At 40.9% G+C, this 17,860-nt stretch overlaps 1 protein-coding gene across 2 annotated transcripts in view; it reads left to right on the plus strand.

The window, feature by feature from the left end:
- The window catches only part of FRMD3 (FERM domain containing 3), a 68,215-nt gene extending 59,500 nt beyond the window's left edge, over positions 1–8,715 (plus strand). For both annotated transcript variants that reach the window (XM_026033798.1, XM_026033800.1), the window contains one exon: positions 5,486–8,715. In XM_026033798.1, coding sequence (XP_025889583.1) covers positions 5,486–6,081 — 596 coding nt within the window. In that variant the 3' untranslated portion in view covers positions 6,082–8,715. The remainder of the gene's footprint in view (positions 1–5,485) is intronic.
- The last annotated feature ends 9,145 nt before the right edge of the window (positions 8,716–17,860 follow it).

Consider the following 17,860-nt stretch of genomic DNA (forward strand, 5'->3'; position numbering starts at 1 on the left):
AAACTTCAGTAGCAAAGTTGGAAAAACATGAGTATTCATATGCATGTGCTCTTATAGCTTAATGATTAAATGCTAGCTCCAAACATGTACAAAACATTTTATTGGTTTAATATGGGACTGCTTGAGCAATGGATGAACACAGGGGTTATATGGATAAAACTTTATTTTAAAACAGTGCAGTTTATATGATATCCTTTTTTGGTGCATTCCTTCAAAAAAATCTGTGTAGCAGCATACAAAACCTAAGGATTGTATTTGGTTCATGCTGCAGACTTTTGGGGAACKGGAGGAATGCGCGTTGTCCTTTGGGAGAGCCCTGTTTTGTACAGCCGCTCCAGAGCAAAGCCGACTCACACCAGTGCTGACGCCAGTGGGCACAAGTGGGAATGATGCTGAGAGCATCCCGCGCGCCCTTGCCGAGGTGCTAAGCTTGCACGTGGGTGCCCAGTCCTTCACAGCCTTACTGGTTTTGACCTTTGCTGGACATGGAAAGGCTTCAGTCCTGTGATCAGCGCCTCCCTCTTTCCTGATCTGCTGGCACACACGTGCGTTGCCTCTGCATTCCTGTTCCCATACTGTACACTGTTCCCACTCATACTGTTCTCAGCTTTTTGCCGCCTGATCCCAGTTCAGGAAGGGGGTCGGCAGTGCTGGTGTGAGTTGCTTCCACCATAGATAGAGGATGTTTAAGTGCCATGTGCTCTGCTTTGCTTTTGTCTCTAAACTTCTGGTGTGCTTTGCAGGGAGTGAAAAACAGAGCGGAGACCTTTGGTTTTCTGTTCATTTAAAGTTGTGCCAAATGACACATTTGGGAAGCAGTACTTGCAGCTGATGTGACTTTACAAGTATGACAATGCTTTACTTTTTTAAAAAAATCCCCAAAACACTAAAAGAAATAGGAATTGCAAGCTGGAAAGCCAGATCACGGCCTGAAAACAGACTTACTAAAAAGTCTCGGGAATTTATACTCATTACAAAAACTGAATAGGTTAATTTTAYGAGCATAAACAGTGGGCAAGATTGGGATCTACGACTACCTGGGTCCAAGACCTGGACATTGGGCCATGATTCAGACCCTATTCTGACAGGAATATTCTAATTTAGTAGAGATTCAGTTTTCTGTTTCCCTTTCCTATGTTTCCTATGTGACTTCTATGCATTTTGTTCATGTGAGACAGTTACCCTTGCCTTCCTTCTGTAAGTTAATTCTTGTTGTGGAACAAAAAAGTTTGTTCTCATCAAAAATATGCAAARGAATATACACAGTATGTCAGAGAAATGAATGAAAGGCATGTAGGCTGAAACTATTCTTATTTCATCCTGACTGGCCTTTATTGTTTAAAAGACTATGTAAAATATTCCCAGCAGACAGGACATTTGCGTGCTCTTTCTGGTCAGTATCTGACCTTTTCTCTTCAAAAGAAGGAAATGTTCACACTCATTCCTTTCACTCCTACACAGGCCCTTTGCAGGAGGGTGTGTTTGCATATCTGGTGAGTAAAGCCATGTGCAGTATATCTGGCAAAGTGTGAACTGAAAGTTTTATCAACAGTGCATATATTTTTCCAGGTTATATACCTTATTTCCAGCAAATGTAGCTGCTTCAGCATTACAGATAGAGATGGGACTGCCCTTCACTCTGCTAATCCTCAGCTGCTGTTTTTGGCCTCCTCAGAAACATGAKCAGCTGCCAACATTTATGAGACCTCCTGCACGTTCATGTTCACAGCGTGCGGCTGCTGTGAAGCTTGTGTTTTATTCAGCTGTTCTTGCACTTATCTGCAGTAGCAAGTTAGGGGTTTGGAGCTCTCCCAGCATTTGGTACAGTGCGATGGAGGGTGGTATGAAGTTTTGGCTAGCCCACTCCTGCTATGTAAAGCTCAAATGGTTGTCAGAAGAGGGTAGCATGCCTCTGGAGTAGACTTCTTCGCCTAATAAACCAATAACATGTATTAAAAGATTTTGATTTATGGAATGCAACTGCCTGTAAAAATAGAAAATGAAAGAAGGAAAGAAGGAGTGCTTTTTTATGTAATTTAATACTCATCAGATTCCTTATAATACAAATAAAATATAAAATTTAACCATTAATAAAGAAATAGTAGACTTTTCAAAGTATATCCCCCAAATTTATATCAAGCGGTGATTTCATAAGGGTGGCAACAAAATAATTTTTATGTGTGAATAACAGGAAAGGATTTGCAGCAGTGAGTTAGAAGTGAGGTGTTAGCTTCAGGCTTGTTTTAGATTCTGTGTCCTCTCATTCAGTACGTTAATTGGATTTTTGTCTTTTTTAACCCTTGGATTCATTACTTGAGATAACTGAATCTCTTGAAACTTAGCCAAAAAGTAACAAAGGAGCTTTTGAGGTTATTTAAACTCTTACTATTGGAATATTTATTGTGGTTAAATGTCATAATTTTGAGTTTTTATATGCTAATGTGATTTTTTTTTTGTCTGCATGAGAAGTCTTGGGCTTGTAAATGATACGTGCCATAAAAACATTACRATCATGTGATTTGACATTGTCAAAATCTGACGTACAACACAGATACCTGTATATTGCAATGTGACTGGGCTTGCATTTACCAGAGTCAATGAATAATTCTTTCCCGAATCTTTGACATCAATAATGATACAGTGTTTTATTGAATATGAAGGATTAATAAAAAAAGTTTTATAAATTTACTTCTGAAATTTTCAAATCRGTTTGCAACAATGCCAATTAATACCTTTTCAAAATTTACACTTTATTGCACTGCACTGCACAGCTTAATAGAATATGCTTTAAGAGCACGTGTTGTAAAATACTAAAATTCTGTCCCTTTTTTGAGTACATTTTTGCTTTGATGTTAAGGAATAGGATATAAGGCTTTTTTTATGTTGTGTGAGCAAATGAGTATGGTTGGTAATGAGTGGCAGTAGTAATTGGTTTGGTTTCATATGTATGTTCTTCGGATTGTGATTCTTCTAAATGAGTAGTTCAAACTGAAAAATGGACTGTAAAGTTTAGCATATTAGTGTATTCTAAGTTTAATACAACCTCTTCGGAAACACTGATCTGAAAAGCAAGAGAAGTGTTTATTCTGTTGCTTTCTATCTGCAGRTTAATCACACATACACAAAAAATCCAGCTTTTTGTGAAAAGGATAATGTTAATGAATGTTATTAAGATCTTTCTAATTTATGATCACTATGTGTGTTATGCACACTGGGATTTACTCTGGTGGAATAGAGGAGGCCTCAAAATCATAATTCGAGGTGACCTTTCTTTGGAGTAGTTACAGCTGTCCTCTGAATGGTAAGAAGCATGAAGAGTATATATAAATATATATATATAAAACTGACCTTGCATCTAAACATGTATAGGGAGGCCTATAGCCAGGATTCTCCGATTTGGGAGGTTTAAAATTAGGTCCTTTAATCCATAGTCTGCTACTAGGTGACCTGGTAGTACCTAGATCTGGTATCAGTTACTATGAAAATGTGATTTTCATGAAAGTGCCCTGTCCTGAGCATGGTAGACGCCAAAGCAGAAACCTGAACACTCTTGTCATTCAAGAAATGAACTTTTTTATCGTAACGTCTAGAAATTGTAATGTGGTATGGATAGTGCTGACTTCTCACAAAGGCAGGTATGGCTAACTTTTAATTATCTTTAAGCAGTGGCATAAGGCTGTACTTTTGCTTTCTAGCCAAATGGAGGGAAGGCAGATCTCAGAACAATGCTAGCAATTCCAATACAGTAAATCTTACTGCAGTGCTTAGTAGTGTTAACAGTAGTCACAGTGACATTTTCAAAAGAAAATACGAGAAGGAATCTGATCTCAAAGGGAGATTCCTTGGAACATATTGATGAATTATAGTGGAGTTAATATTTAAAATTTGAGGTTGGAATTGTGATCCAAGGTAAGCTGCGTATTTTGATGTATTGTAGCAAAAAAAAATTGCTGCGATGTAGCATTTTATGACCAGTAACATTATTACTTCTGTTTTGCCATATATCATGTATTTACAGTGGAGTGGTGTGTCTTTTCATTACAGTGAAAGCTGTGACTAATTTCACACTTTTCTGATTTCTGTTGGTTTTATTTGTTTGTTTCTGAGCTAATACATCTTTACAATCCATTGATTGTAATGAATCTTCTGAATCTTAATTTTTGTTACAGCTGTGAAATGAAATGAATCCTTAATGACTACATTTCTCTAYCTTGTATAGAGATCTGCTTCTAGAATCAAAGAGTTGGACTAGTTTGACTTATAGATACTATTTTGACATGAATTACCTGGGTTACCAACTGGACAAGTCATGTAAACTGGTTGTTGTAGTTTTAGATGGAATTCTGTATGTTCATGTTGCATTGGATTGGTCACTTGAGAAGAATGCAGAGATATTAGACATCACAAAACAAGGAGAACTTATTGTCATTCTATTATATATTACTACAGCACATGATGCTATGTGGGGCCTGTTTTTTTTTGCACATAGGTCACATCTGATGATGCTAATGAGTGTCAAACATGGGAGTACATTTGAAACTGTTTTCCAATGCCTGTTTCAAAGTCCCAGCTGTTTGCCAAGCTCTCCTTCCCTCCACTCCTCCCTGGTGAAAATTAGTAGCAGCAAGTGGATTCCAGTCACTGCTGTCTTTACATAGCAGTGTCCAAGGTTGATTTATTACTGAATCACTAGAGCTAGACTAGACTGTAAAAACCTGGTGAGTTTTGAGAGGAGAGAGTTCGAATTGAAATGAGGAACATAAGAAAGGAGCATACAAGAAGATGGAGAAAATGAGAGAGATTTGCCTGTAAGGTAAAAAGAGAAATTTGTAGGAGAGGGAGAGAAATACTAATACAAAGAGTGGAAAGGCGACTGGAAGAAAAGCTTGAGACATAAGGGGGCTTTTTACAGAGAAGGAACACTTACTTAGTTTCAGTCATATTTATCTCTCATAATGTGAAATTGCCTTTTCTTCTTTTGTCCTCTCTACCCTTAGCATGAGTTTATCATGATAAGCTGGTTTCTCTGTTTTTTCATGTCGTGCTATAATGAAAATTTTAAGCTTATCACTTTAACCTCATTCATGCAGATGTTACTTTTAATAATTATTATCAGCTGTGCCACAATTCTCACATAAGCAGAAGATACTTGCATCTGAAGTCTGATTACTGTTAGAAAATGTGCTATTGTGTTTTGTATGAGACCACCACAGTGACAGCTGCATCAGATACAGTTAATCGGGTCTGAGGGCTGGTGTACTGCGGTGCTGTAAAATAAAATGTTGCTTTCTTCTGAAGGTGATGAAACTTTCAGAAGGCTTTTCCACTTTTTGCTTGTTGTGTATCATCAAGTTTCAATAATCAAAATGATTGCAAAATGTTCTTTCCAAGCCCCTGCTAAATACTATTGGAAGGCTGGATTCTGTCACCAGGAAAATAGGAATTTAGGATCACATTTTTTTTTTTTTCTCTATCTATTTTTTAGGTATCCAGTTGCCAAAAGAGGATGAGATCTCAGTTCCTGTGATTTCCAGCTCCCCAATTAAGGAAACTGGGCAGAATGCTGATCTCACCAGTGAACAGGAGGAGAAGATGAAAGAGGAACCTTTAACCATCTCAGAACTGGTGTACAATCCAAGTGCCAGCTTGCTGCCCACCCCAGTCGATGATCAGATTGACATGCTCTTCGATACCTCTCCAAGAGCAGAGAATGAGAAAGATGATACAGATTCATTTGAGGAACTGGAAGCAGATGAAAATGCATTTTTGATCGCAGAGGAGGAAGAATTGAAGGAAGCTCGGAGAGCACTTAGGTGGAGTTATGAATTTCTAATGGGCAACATTGAGGTGAATGCTTTTGTGAAGAGTTTCTCCAGACTTCTTCTTGTTGGCCTTGGACTGTTGTTGTTTGTGTTTCCTCTTCTCCTTGTTCTCTTAGAGTCGGACCTTGAAATCTCATTTCTCCATGAAATCCGCCAGACACCAGAGTTCCAGCAGTTTCATATTGAATATTACTGCCCACTTAGACAGTGGCTGGCTTGCAAAGTAAACTTCATTCGTGAGATGCTGGGCARCTTTTAAATTTTAAAGAAATGCGATATAACTAAGGGCTATATTCAAAATTTCAGTTAGTGCCAGCTTTTCATAATACCTTCGGGGCCACCAATAAGTAGCTATCTTCATATTCAGTTTATTGCAGACATTCTTAAGTTTCCTTAACATATTTAAAGAGCTGCCTTAGTTATAGGCGTATATAGTCACCTTCAGTAACCAAAAAGAAACTTTTATTTTCATTGCATTTCAGACTTCTTGCTCATCTATTACATGATACTAAAGGGGATAATGTTATTCATATTCATCATTCATAACTTATAATCCATGACACTGCATCTAATAAAACTGAAAGAAAAATGCTTTTGAATATACTCCTTAGTGCAGCAGTCTCTTCTAACCAATGCCTATACAAGCAATGTTTATGCTGTTTTTTTTGTTCTTTGGTTTATTCTTCTGTTTGGATTTTTACAGTTTTATGTGTTTAAAAAATTTTGGTAAATTTTTAGCAAAACACAACTTCTGATGTTATTTAAATGTACAGATTGGTAAGAATTGCACAAGGGCATGTAGTGTATTTTTATGGTTTCAGTAGCGATTTGTTCTTATGCTGCTTTTGGCTAGAGAATGAATGGGGATTAATGTAGCTCTACACACAGGGGCAGTGGTTTGTGTATAGGAAGTTCACTCAAGTTCAGTGGGGGCTGCCTAGGGGAGTTGAAACGACACCAAGTAATCAAAAGATTTTCTGAATAGTACAGTTGCAAAGCTAGGGGATCTGAACAGAACTGAAAATTAATGATCTTTCCTCTTCTGTGTCAGTTTGTCATATACTTTAATCAATGCTGCAGGAAGTCTCTGCAAGAGACTTCCTACAAGCCCAGGTATGTTTTCAAGTGATTTCAGTCTTTGGTCTAAATGTAGATTACTGTACATAATATGGAAAGAAGATAATAGTAAGTAGCAAAAGAAAAAAACCCAAACCATAGCTAAATCAGTAGATGAGTGACCTACTTTTAAAAACAGTAGAGAAGACAACATATTCCTATTTTAAAAACAAAGCATTAGATTGTACAGTTGACATGAAAGTATTCTACTGAGTCTCAGTTTAAGGATTAAGCATTAAGAGATGTATCTTCCCCTTGATGCTCTTTAGTACTAATCTCTTAAGACTTAACATTTTCTGTGCTTACAGATGGGTCTTCCTTCTATCCATAGCAGCATACTTATCCTCTTTCCCGATTATTATGAGCCTAGTTACAGTCTAGTGCTGTTTCATGTAACATGGATTTGTGTATCTACAGTTATTCCAGTATTGCTTAGAAGATATACTAACATAAATTTTGTCCAAAGCTGAGGGCGTTTGAAGGTTCCCAGATGATCCATTTAAGCAGAACTTCATTCTTTTCTTCCTTGATCTTTGCACAGACAAAGCTCCTAGTTAAGCTAGAGAGTTGTTCATTTCTGCCTCCAAGATTTATGAACTGGAGGCATACTTCAGGCTGTGTTGTTAGATGTTGATTTAAACTATTATAGCCACATCTGTAATTCCTACTGCATTAAGTCTTTTAGCTTTGATAATGGCAGTCTCCATATAAGATTCTTCCTTTCCTTTCCTCTCCACATTTTTATGAAGGACAAAACATTTGAAAGCTCTTAGGAGCTACTTAATGCAATTGAAAATTTATGTATTTCATTTCCCGACCAACAAAGGCTAAATTGAGCAGCTGTCTTTCTTTTTTCTCATCTTTATTTCTCCTTGCCAATCTGTTCCTCAGAAAAATTACTGATTTGTTACTTGATGTGTATTTCATCTTGCACTACTTGCAGCTAATGATCCTTGCCCATCAGGTAGAAATCACTCAGCCTAATAGAAATGGAGAGTGAACTAAAGTAGACATTTGACCTTATCAGGAAATTATTCACTTCTAGAATATCTAAACAAAGGTGAAAAATGGTGTTTTGAATAGTGAAGGCTGTGAGAGATGGCATCCTGCTGGACTACAGAGACAAGGTTCCATACAGGCTCTTCCTTAAGTCTAATAATTTACCAAAAAAAAAGAAAAAAGAAGAAGACTTATGTCCTGTATTCTAAGATATAGTCTTGCCTCTGTAAATCACAGCACTTCAGAAGACATAATATTGATTTAGCTCTATAACAAAGTAGTTGAGTTGCATGAGAAGGTAACCTCAGAGAATGTGCAGTGCTGTAAGATTCTGTGTGGTCACATGCAAGATCATGCATGCACRTGTGCTTGCCTTTACTAACCATATGCATACATTCAGGCCTGGCCTTTTAAAATTCTTCCCATCCTCTGTGATATATTATGGTCTACCAAAGTAAGTTAACTGAAGGTCATGACAGTCCTATAACTTAAAGTGCCAGGACCACATAACACACTCAGAAGCATATGGATGAGGACAGGCAGACAGAGTAGCAGGGTCTGTACTTTCTTGGTAAGAATGAGAGTTGGATTATGGAGAATCTGTAGGTACAGTATTGTGTATTTATGTCTGTGCTTGGATTATATTGTAAAATGTTATGTACTTGAAATCTATTTTGTGGTTTGTCAAATATTTATAAACACAACTCTGGGAAGAATTAAAAATTGTTTTATTTCATTGGAGACTGGGGGAAAATATACCTGTAACTCGAGCCTTATCTTTGTACAGTGAATTTCACATTTCTATGTCAACATCCTGATTGTTTTCTATGTTGATATGATGGCAGGAAACCCTAATAAAAATAAAGTGGAGCAAAGCATTCTGCAATTATGATACTTCTTATGGTTAATGGTATTTTGTGGACTTGTTTTTCCTAGAATACATTTTAGAATAGAACGCATTATAGAATAATAATGGAATACATTAGCTGGCACATGAAGTAGCACTGATTTSCTACAACTCTTACACATTTTATCCTGACATATATTCTTTTTTTCATAATCTATAGAGACACTAACAAAGTACCACTCTTTCACATGATTTTAGTATGGTTTCTGATGCATTAACCAATAYGGAACCAATACACAATGGGAACATCATTTTGGTGTCAGTAATTCAGAGAAACTGAGGCAACATCTCAAGCATACAAAACATAAAGATGCTCCTTTTCCCAAGGGATGAGGCATTTAGCCAGCAGGACTGATGGGAGAGCACTCCAGAGCAGTGCTACCAGACAGCAGTGCGCTGTGGCAAGATTGCCTGTACCTGCATGGTGCGCAGACCTGGAGTTGGTGACAGGCAAGGGAGCAGAGGGGGCTGATGGTGACRGAGCTCTTTGTGCCTGCCATGTGCGCAGGCAAAACTGAGGATCTCAGGGTCACCTAACTGTGCTCCTTTTTGGGTCCTTGCAGAGACCATCAGCTCCTTGTGTCCTGTAAGTGTCACTAGGATTTATGCTCTGACAAGGTTGCATCTTGGCTTTTGAACCCCTTGAAACAAGCTGCTTATGTTGACTTTTTGTTCTCTTGCCTTGCAAGTCACTGCCAAGACCCTGAGGATGCTGATTTTGGCAGAGGGAAGCTGAGGCTCCCTTTCCACCAGCCCTTACTAGATGTTCAGCATGAGATATCCAAGCAGAGTGGCAGCAGCTTTGTGGAGGGTTTAGAGGAGCCTCATGGGGTGCAGTGCCAGGGAGTCGCCTGTCTGGCCATAGCCTTTGCCATAAGCACTACTGTGAGGCAGAGTCCTTGCCAAACCAAGGTGTCTATCTCTTGAGCAAGTTCTGAAGATATCTAGATTATTCTGAGCCCTCTCCCACATCATGGCCTTGCTGAAGCAGCTTCCTTATGGCCCTTTCTGCTGAGCGAGGCCTCTGTAACCTGAACAGCTTTCTTGCAGGCTGAGGCCAAGCAATATCCCATTTCAGTCCCACCTGGCAGTGAAGAGGGACATTGACAATTGATGAGTTTGCACAAGAAATTTCCTTCTACCACAGAAGATACTTGGTATGCTCTCAATGTCCTTTTGTGTGCTTGCCTAATGGCAGTTTGCCAAGAACTGTTTTGTCTTAAGGGTGAGCTGAAAGCTCCTAGTCTAGACTCTACAATTTCTAATACTTGCTGTGCAAAATGTCCTTTCAAGAGCCGTTTACCCTAAAGTGCTGTAGGCATCACTAAGACCTGAGAGATACCTCTCTCATCAGAGAGCCTACTCTGTAACCTGGTGTCTGTTTTCAATTGGGCTGTTTTCAAAGAGGCAAGAGTGACCCTATGAGCAGAGTCAACAGCATTACTCTAGCCAGTGAGCTATGAGGTGTTGCAGCACTACTGACTTCACAGTTGCAACCTACAACTCTGGCCAGCTGGTGGCCTATCAACCCTTGAGTCAATGGTGATCTTGCAAGCACATCCTAGAGCCATAGAAAAGAGGACCTATCTTCTCAATCACTAAGGCAAGTGAGAGTGACCAAGCAGAGCTAACAGAAATTGGGAGCTTCAGAGAGCGGTGGCTTGTCTATTGCTGCTGGTTGTGCTTGTGAGATCACCACTGCTTAAGTACTTGATAGGCCACTGCCTTCCCAATGTCTGCAGGCTTTGCTTTTGAGGTCAGTATTGCCTCTTCTTGACCTGACAATTTTATTCAGTGATTCAGGCTRTGCTTGTGAGGTCCCTATAGACTCAGAGCYTCACAGGTYAGTTGTGGACCCATGGCTTGAGGGTTTATGAGTTCGTATTGCCTCCGCATATGATACGTCAGGTTTGAGATATTTATGCTGTCTGTGCTTGTGGGCTGAGTGTTGCCCCAAAGCAGACCAGACCAGTGTGTTGCTATGCCTGCAGGCTGTACTTGTGAATTCATGCTTGGCTCAGGAGTTGCTAGTGGAGGAGCAGGCCATGGTTGTAGGTTGTGCTTGTGATCTCAGTATTGCCTCAACACCTTCTAGGTCAATGGGTAGACTACTGCTTTTTGTGTGCTTGTCAGGTCACTGTTGCTTCTTAAAGACTGGCGAATGGTAGTCAGTGGTTCAGGCTATGCTTGTGAGGTCCCTGTTGACTCAGAGCCTCATAGATCAGTGGCAGGGCTATGGTTTCAGGCTATATTGGTGAGTTCGTATTGGCTCCACGCCTGATGTATACATGGCGGACATATTGCTGCTGATGCTTACTACATCAGTGTTGCCTCAGAGTACACTAGGCCAGTGTGTTGGCTATGCCTGCAGGGGGTGCCTGTGAAGCTGCTATTCCCTCGAAGTCTGGGAGGCCTGTGCAGTGTCTGATGGCTGTGCTTGTGAGGTTACTCTTGCTTTCTGTTTGAGACGCCRGTGTGTTGATTATGGCAACAGGCTATGCTTCTTAGATCACTGTTGTCTCAGTAGTTAGTGTAGGGGCAGGCCATGGTGTGTATTGAGCTTGTGATGTCATTATTGCCTGAACACCTCCTAGGTCACTTGTTGAAGCTCTGCTCTTGAGTGTGCTTGGGAGATCTCTATACCCTCTTCTAGACAGGCCAATGGTAGTGAATGTCTACAGCTCTGCTTGTGAGGTCCTTATTGGTTCAAAGCCTGATAGATCATCAGCAGGTGGATGGCTTGAGACTGAGGCATTGGGGTATCAGGGGCTAAGGCAATACAGACTCACAAGTACAGCCTTAAATTATTAGTTTCTCTGTTTGGAAAGAAACAGATTGTTTTATCTAATTACTTTAATAATATGCGGAGAATACTGTTAGTGTGGGACACACTGTTATTATTAACACACATGTTAGTTCTCTCTTTTTCTAACTTCTGGTGCTGTTAATCACCAGATTTCAGATGCACACTGCTGCCACAATAACCATGGTGATAAAGAACAAGAGCACCTTTTCTATTTTTCTGTCCACTTGTTTGCTGCCTTCGCTGATTCTCTTAGACTCTTCTTATGCAAAGGTGAAACCAAAGCTTCATCAGATCATTGTTCACACTTTCGAATGTTGCTGTACCCTTTTCAAATCATTCCTCCTCTTTGTGAAAAATGGAAGCAAATAACTATCAACTCTTTATTTCAGATTTATTTCAGTTGAAGTCTTGTCAGGTTCTTTTACTCGGAAAGGATGTAACTTTGGAAAAACTTTAAGAGATAGTAAGTAGCTTACTGAAGTAATACTGAACAGATGTTTATCAACTGCTGTTCACAAACAGACATTATGTTTTGGATTCTGTCTGTCTAGTGTTTCACACCACTAAAAGTAAAAAAAGTTTTGTTTAGGCAGTTCCCTAAGAAGTCCTTGTTCTCCATTCTGTAGTCAGTATTTTTATCTTTAGCTTTTCTTGTCACATACCTGCATACACTGATAGCATGTCTTTATTCCTCACAAGTGGACTTTCCCCTTTCCAAATTCTACGTACTTCCTTCTTCTGTTTGAATTTTGCCAGGAGCTCATCCATGGAATTTGTTCGCTCCTTTTGCCAGACTTCTTACTCGTAGGCACCAATCTTGAGATATCCAACAGATATCCAGCAGATATCAGAGTGGCTGATTTCCCCCAGAAGAACCAAAGTCTGAGGCGCCGTCCAGGTGACTGCAGAAGGCCTCATTGACTTTTTTTCCTGATTGGTTGTCCTGTAGTAAACACACAGGACAGAGCCTCCTCTGTTATCTTGCTCTTTAATCCTTACCCATAAGCTCTTTATTTGTTCTTCATCCATGCCTAGGCAGGCCTTGATACATTCCAATTGCTCTCTGAAAAGGTTGCTCCATGAAAGTATTGCAGTCATGTGAGCTCTCACACTACATATCTGTAATTCCATTGATATCATGGCCCTGTGACTTCACAAAAGTTTCTATCTTATCCCCCATGCTGTGTACAGGCATTTCAGGGAGGTAATGGAACACGCAGGTTTACCAGGAGGGACACAAGACAGCCCTCCATAGTTGTGTCACATTTTCTTGTCCCACCTCCATAACTTGCTGCAGCTTTGACTTCAGCTCCTGTGGCTTCACCTCCACTTTTACTCAGTACAGTGGAGATGGCTTCGTTCCTCAAGCCTCATAAACCAACTCTGCTAGCTTCAAACTTTCTCTCTGCAGCTTCCTTACCTCTGTTAGCTTGTGTATAACTTAAGATAGTTAGAGCCTTGCTTTGGCTTAAGAGAATGTTGTGGCTGATTGATCTTCACAAAACTTTCTAACCAACAATCAAAGCTGTTTTGCTTCTTATCATTTGGGTGTTCACTGGAGTAGCATTTTTTAATTTCCTTCAAGAACTTTTCCTTTGCATTCACAGCCTGTCTGTGTGGCGGAAGATACCTAGCTCTTTCACAACTTTACAGGAACTTACTTAACAAATTTCTAACATGTTCCAATTACTGTGTTAAATATATTACCTGCATTCAAAAAAAATAAAAAAAGGGGGGGGAGGGAAAGTATGAACACAGACACAGTAAAAGCTGCAAGGGCTGAAGATAGTACAATTTATGTAAAGCGAAACAGCTTTCAACTGAATTCATATTTTTTAAAGAAGCCAAACCAAGGTATGGCTGTTTATTTTATTTTTACTACCTGAATAAGAATTCAGCTTGAGCAATATTTGGTCAATATAAAGAAAGAGCCTTATCTTTTCTGCTTGTGGAAAGTAGAAGTATGTATTTCATCACTGAACACATACTTGTAAAGCTGCAGTGCTCATAAATTTGGTTTAAGACTGTCCTCTTCTGGCACTTCTGAGTAATCTCTCAGAAGTTTTCTCTCATAGAAATACTTGAAAGAAATGAGCTCTTAATTAAATATACTAAAGACTAAAAATAGACTTGAATTATGCATTTGTGGCTTTAATTGCAAACTTTAAATCTTGTTCACCTGCTGTTTTCCAATTGACGAGAGGCAGGGAAAAGAAGTAGACACCAATGGAAAGAACGGTCATGTGAACTATTAATATCAAATAATCCAGAAATGAAATTATACATCTAACGAAACAATAAGCTTACTATGTGCTGGGTTTTAACTACAAAGTAAGCAAGGTAATGCACTTAACCATTACTAGATGAGGAAGAGAATAGTGATTAAGATATATGTCATCAATTGTCTAAATACATTGCCATCATCCAGATCCGCAGTCGCTGGGGAGCCCCACAATGCCGTGCAGGAGGGGTGCCGAGGCGCTGCTGGGACCCCCTTCCTCCCACCCCATCTTTTCCTGGCTTTTTCCTGCCATGGCACTCTATAGTCATGGCACTGTATAGGCCACTCCCAAAGGGTTCCCTGAGCTAATGTAGTTTGGGCAAATTAGGGAATCAGAGAGGGCAATGTGCCTGGAAAAAAAAAACCAAACCCTAATTACTGTAATGTAATTATTTTTACTGAAATCAAGATACAGCACAGAGAATTTCAGCCAAATAGTTGTTGTTTGACAGAGATAACTCCCAACAGAAAGCAGAGCCTTATGAAAGCATTAGGTAAATGTCATAACCTCAAAGAGTTCAGTTAACATAAGGCAGAAGAAAAGCAGACAAATGTACTTTGCACAGGTCTTCACATCCTGCTCTTTGGCTCAGTTTGATGCTTCAGCTGAAATTTGAATTGTGTGATCTGATCCTGGCAGTCTCCAAAGAAGACTGTAGCAACAGCAAGCACCCCCTACATAGGAGACACCATCATATCACCTTTTTCTCAATTCTGCTTATGAAGCCATCAAACAAGAGTATAATCAACAGAGAAAGTGACGAAGTTTGCTGAGAAAGAATCCTCTTCTGCCTGTTTATATGAAGAGGGAAGCTAAGCTGATGCCTCTGTGTGGTGTCATTCTCAGTAACATCTAGCAGAAGCTATAATATATAAAAGGGGTTTTAAAATAATTCCATGTGATCATGTATTTTAATATGTAAATCTAGTGTTAGAAGAGTTGTAGCAGGGAAAAAATAGAGGGAAAATCAAATTTGTTGTGTTTCTATAAATCTCTACAAGACAAAACATATTCCCAGATGAAGTGTCAGGGCCTGAACCACAGGCCCAAGTCAGGGTTGACTTACAGCTGCATACAGCTCTGCCTCGCTAAAAGTACAAAGAACTYGCCAACTTGCAAGTTGGCAAGTTGCTATGCCAACTTGCACGTAGACTCATAAAACTGTAACTTTTGGAGACTCTTTTGCAAGTTTTTTTGAGCTTGAATGGAACTTTTCCATCCAAAACTGGGGCTCTGGCCAGGTCTCAGTCCCAGACGATAAGGAAAGTAGGACATACCAGATGTTACTGCTCACAAAAAAATGCAAGTTGTGAWGATGTAGTTTCATAACAGCTAGAYYCTCTTGCTGCKACTTTGGAGAACTAACTTATGGGTAGACACACCAAGTATGACCTCCCAGTTGACAGGAAGGTTCTCCAAACCCTCGCTGCAACATGGAGCTGGGGTGCAGCTGGAGGAGGGAACCAAAGACCCSCAAAATGGTAGATCCAGGAGGTACATGCCTGATGTGGCTGTGGCCAGCCTTTTACCATGGTTGTGACAGAAGGAGAAGCAGAAGCAGAAGCAGACCTGTTGCTTCTGGCTCTGCTGCTCACTCGCCAGGTGAGGTTCTAACCCTGTTGCTGGATGCAGGCGGGTCTCTGTGGCCCTGGTGATGCTGGAGCAGCCCCAGGATGAAGCAGACATCCAATCTTTATAGCTTTGAACAAATCATTATTTGTATAGATTATATAGATTATTCAGGCAAATTGGACACCAATAAAAACATGGCCCCAAATGGGATGCACCCAAAAGTGCTGAGGGAACTGACAGGGGTTATTGCTCAGCCACTCTCCATCATCTTCAAGAGGTCATGGAGAGCAGAGGAGCTGCCAGAGAACTGGAAGAAAGACAACATCACTCCAGCCTTCAAAAAGGGCAAGAGGGAGGAGCTGGGAAACTACAGGCCGGTCAGACTCACCTCCATCCCCAGAAAGGTGATGGAGCAGCTCATCCTAGAGACTGTTTCTAGACATGTGAAGGAGAAGAAAGTGATCAGGAGTTTCAGGAGATTCACCATGGGAAAGTCATGTTTATCCTACTAGCCTTCTACGACAGGATGACGGGATAGATGGATGGATGGATGGATGGATGGATGGATGGATGGATGGATAGATGGATGGTGGATGAATGAGGGAAGAGCTGTGGATATTGTCTTCCTTGGGAGGCTTTTGACATCATCTCCCATAACATCTTCCTGGGGAAGCAGGAAGTGTGGGTTAGATGAGTGGACAGTGAGGTGGATTGAGGACAGTGAGGTAGACGAGAACTGGTTGTAATGGGGCCAAATCTATTTGGAAGTCTGTGACCAGTGGTGTCCCCCAGGGGGTTAGTACTGGTCCAGGGCTGTTCAACTTGTTTATCAATGACTTGGATGAAAGAGAGCACCCTGAGCAAGTTTGCAGATGATACCAAACTGGGGGAAGTGACTCACACTCCGGAGGGCTGTGCTGCCATTCAGAGGGACCTGGACAGCTGGAGAGTCGGGCAGAGAGGAACCTCATGAGGTTCAACAAGGACAAGTGTAGGAATGTGTTTTAGAAGAAACTGAGTGGGCACACTGAACCAACCATACAAGAAGGTTAACAGAGCACATAGCTCATTTAACAGCAYGTTTAGAAAAGGCATGTTTAACAAAGCACACARCTCTGTCTCTAAGGTGGCCTTGAGGAGAGAAAAACAAGAAGTCCGTTTGAGGAAGCAAGCCAAGGAGAGAGGGATGCAAGGGRGAGCACTGAGATATGAACAGACCAACTGACAACCAAGCAAGAAYGCATGCTGTCCATTGAATCAGAGAATTGTCCTATCAAGGAGTGTGTGCCCACATTTAGGGATAAATAAGGGTTAGTTATCTGCAATAGAACAACTTYTTCGTATAATTCATATTGAACTGTCTGGAGTCCATTTTGTCCCACAGATAAGTGCAGGGTCCTGCATCTGGGGAGGAATAACCGCAGGCASCAGGACAGATTAGGGGTTGACCTGCTGGAGAGCAGCTCCATGAARAGGAATTTGGGAGTCCTGGTTGATACCAAGTTAGCCATGAGGCAGCAGTGCCCCCATGGCCAAGAAGGCCAATGGGMTCCTGGCTGCATCAGGAGGATGTTGGCAGCAGGGGGAGGGAGGGGATCCTGCCCCTCTGCTCAGCTCTGGGGAGGCCAAACCTGGAGCACTGGGGGCAGYTCTGGGCTCTCAAGCACAAGAGGGACGTGGAGCTTCGAGAGAGGGTCCAGTGTAGAGCTGTGAAGATGATTTAGGGACTGGAGCATCTCTCGTATGAGGAGAGACTGAGTGAGTTGGGCCTGTTTACCCTGGAGAAGAGAAKSTTGAGAGGGGATCTGATCGATATGTGCATCTGCATCTGAGGGGAGAATGTAGGGAGGAAGGGGCCAAACTCTTCTCAGTGGTGGCCAGTGGTAGGACAAGGGGCAATGGAAACAAGTTGAAACACAGGCAGTTCTATTTCATGTGAGGAAGAACTTCTTCACTGTGARGGTGACAGAGCCCTGGCACAGGCTGCCCAGGGAGGTTGTGGAGTCTCCTTCTCTGGAGATCTTCCCAAYCCGCCKGGATGCCRCCCTGTGCCCCATGCTCTGGGTGTCCCTGCTGGAGCAGRAGGTGGGACTSGRTGATCTCTAGAGGTTCCTTCCAACCTTGACCAGTCTGTGATTGTGTGACAATCACAGGTGCTTTAGATATGGCACATGAAATAGATTTTTTTTTTGTTTTTCTCTTAAGGTGTGTTAGTGAAGGCACTTTTTCCCAAATATGCACTTGTGGTGTATTTCAAAGAATCAAATTAATAGAAGCAATGGGATAAATTTCATGCATAATAATTGTGCCAACATATCAACTGTTTCATAAAGCAGCACAGAAGTTAAACGAAGAA

This window comes from Nothoprocta perdicaria, unplaced genomic scaffold, assembly GCF_003342845.1.
Source record: "Nothoprocta perdicaria isolate Ctin4 unplaced genomic scaffold, notPer1 scaffold_133, whole genome shotgun sequence".
Classification (NCBI taxonomy): Eukaryota; Metazoa; Chordata; class Aves; order Tinamiformes; family Tinamidae; genus Nothoprocta; species Nothoprocta perdicaria.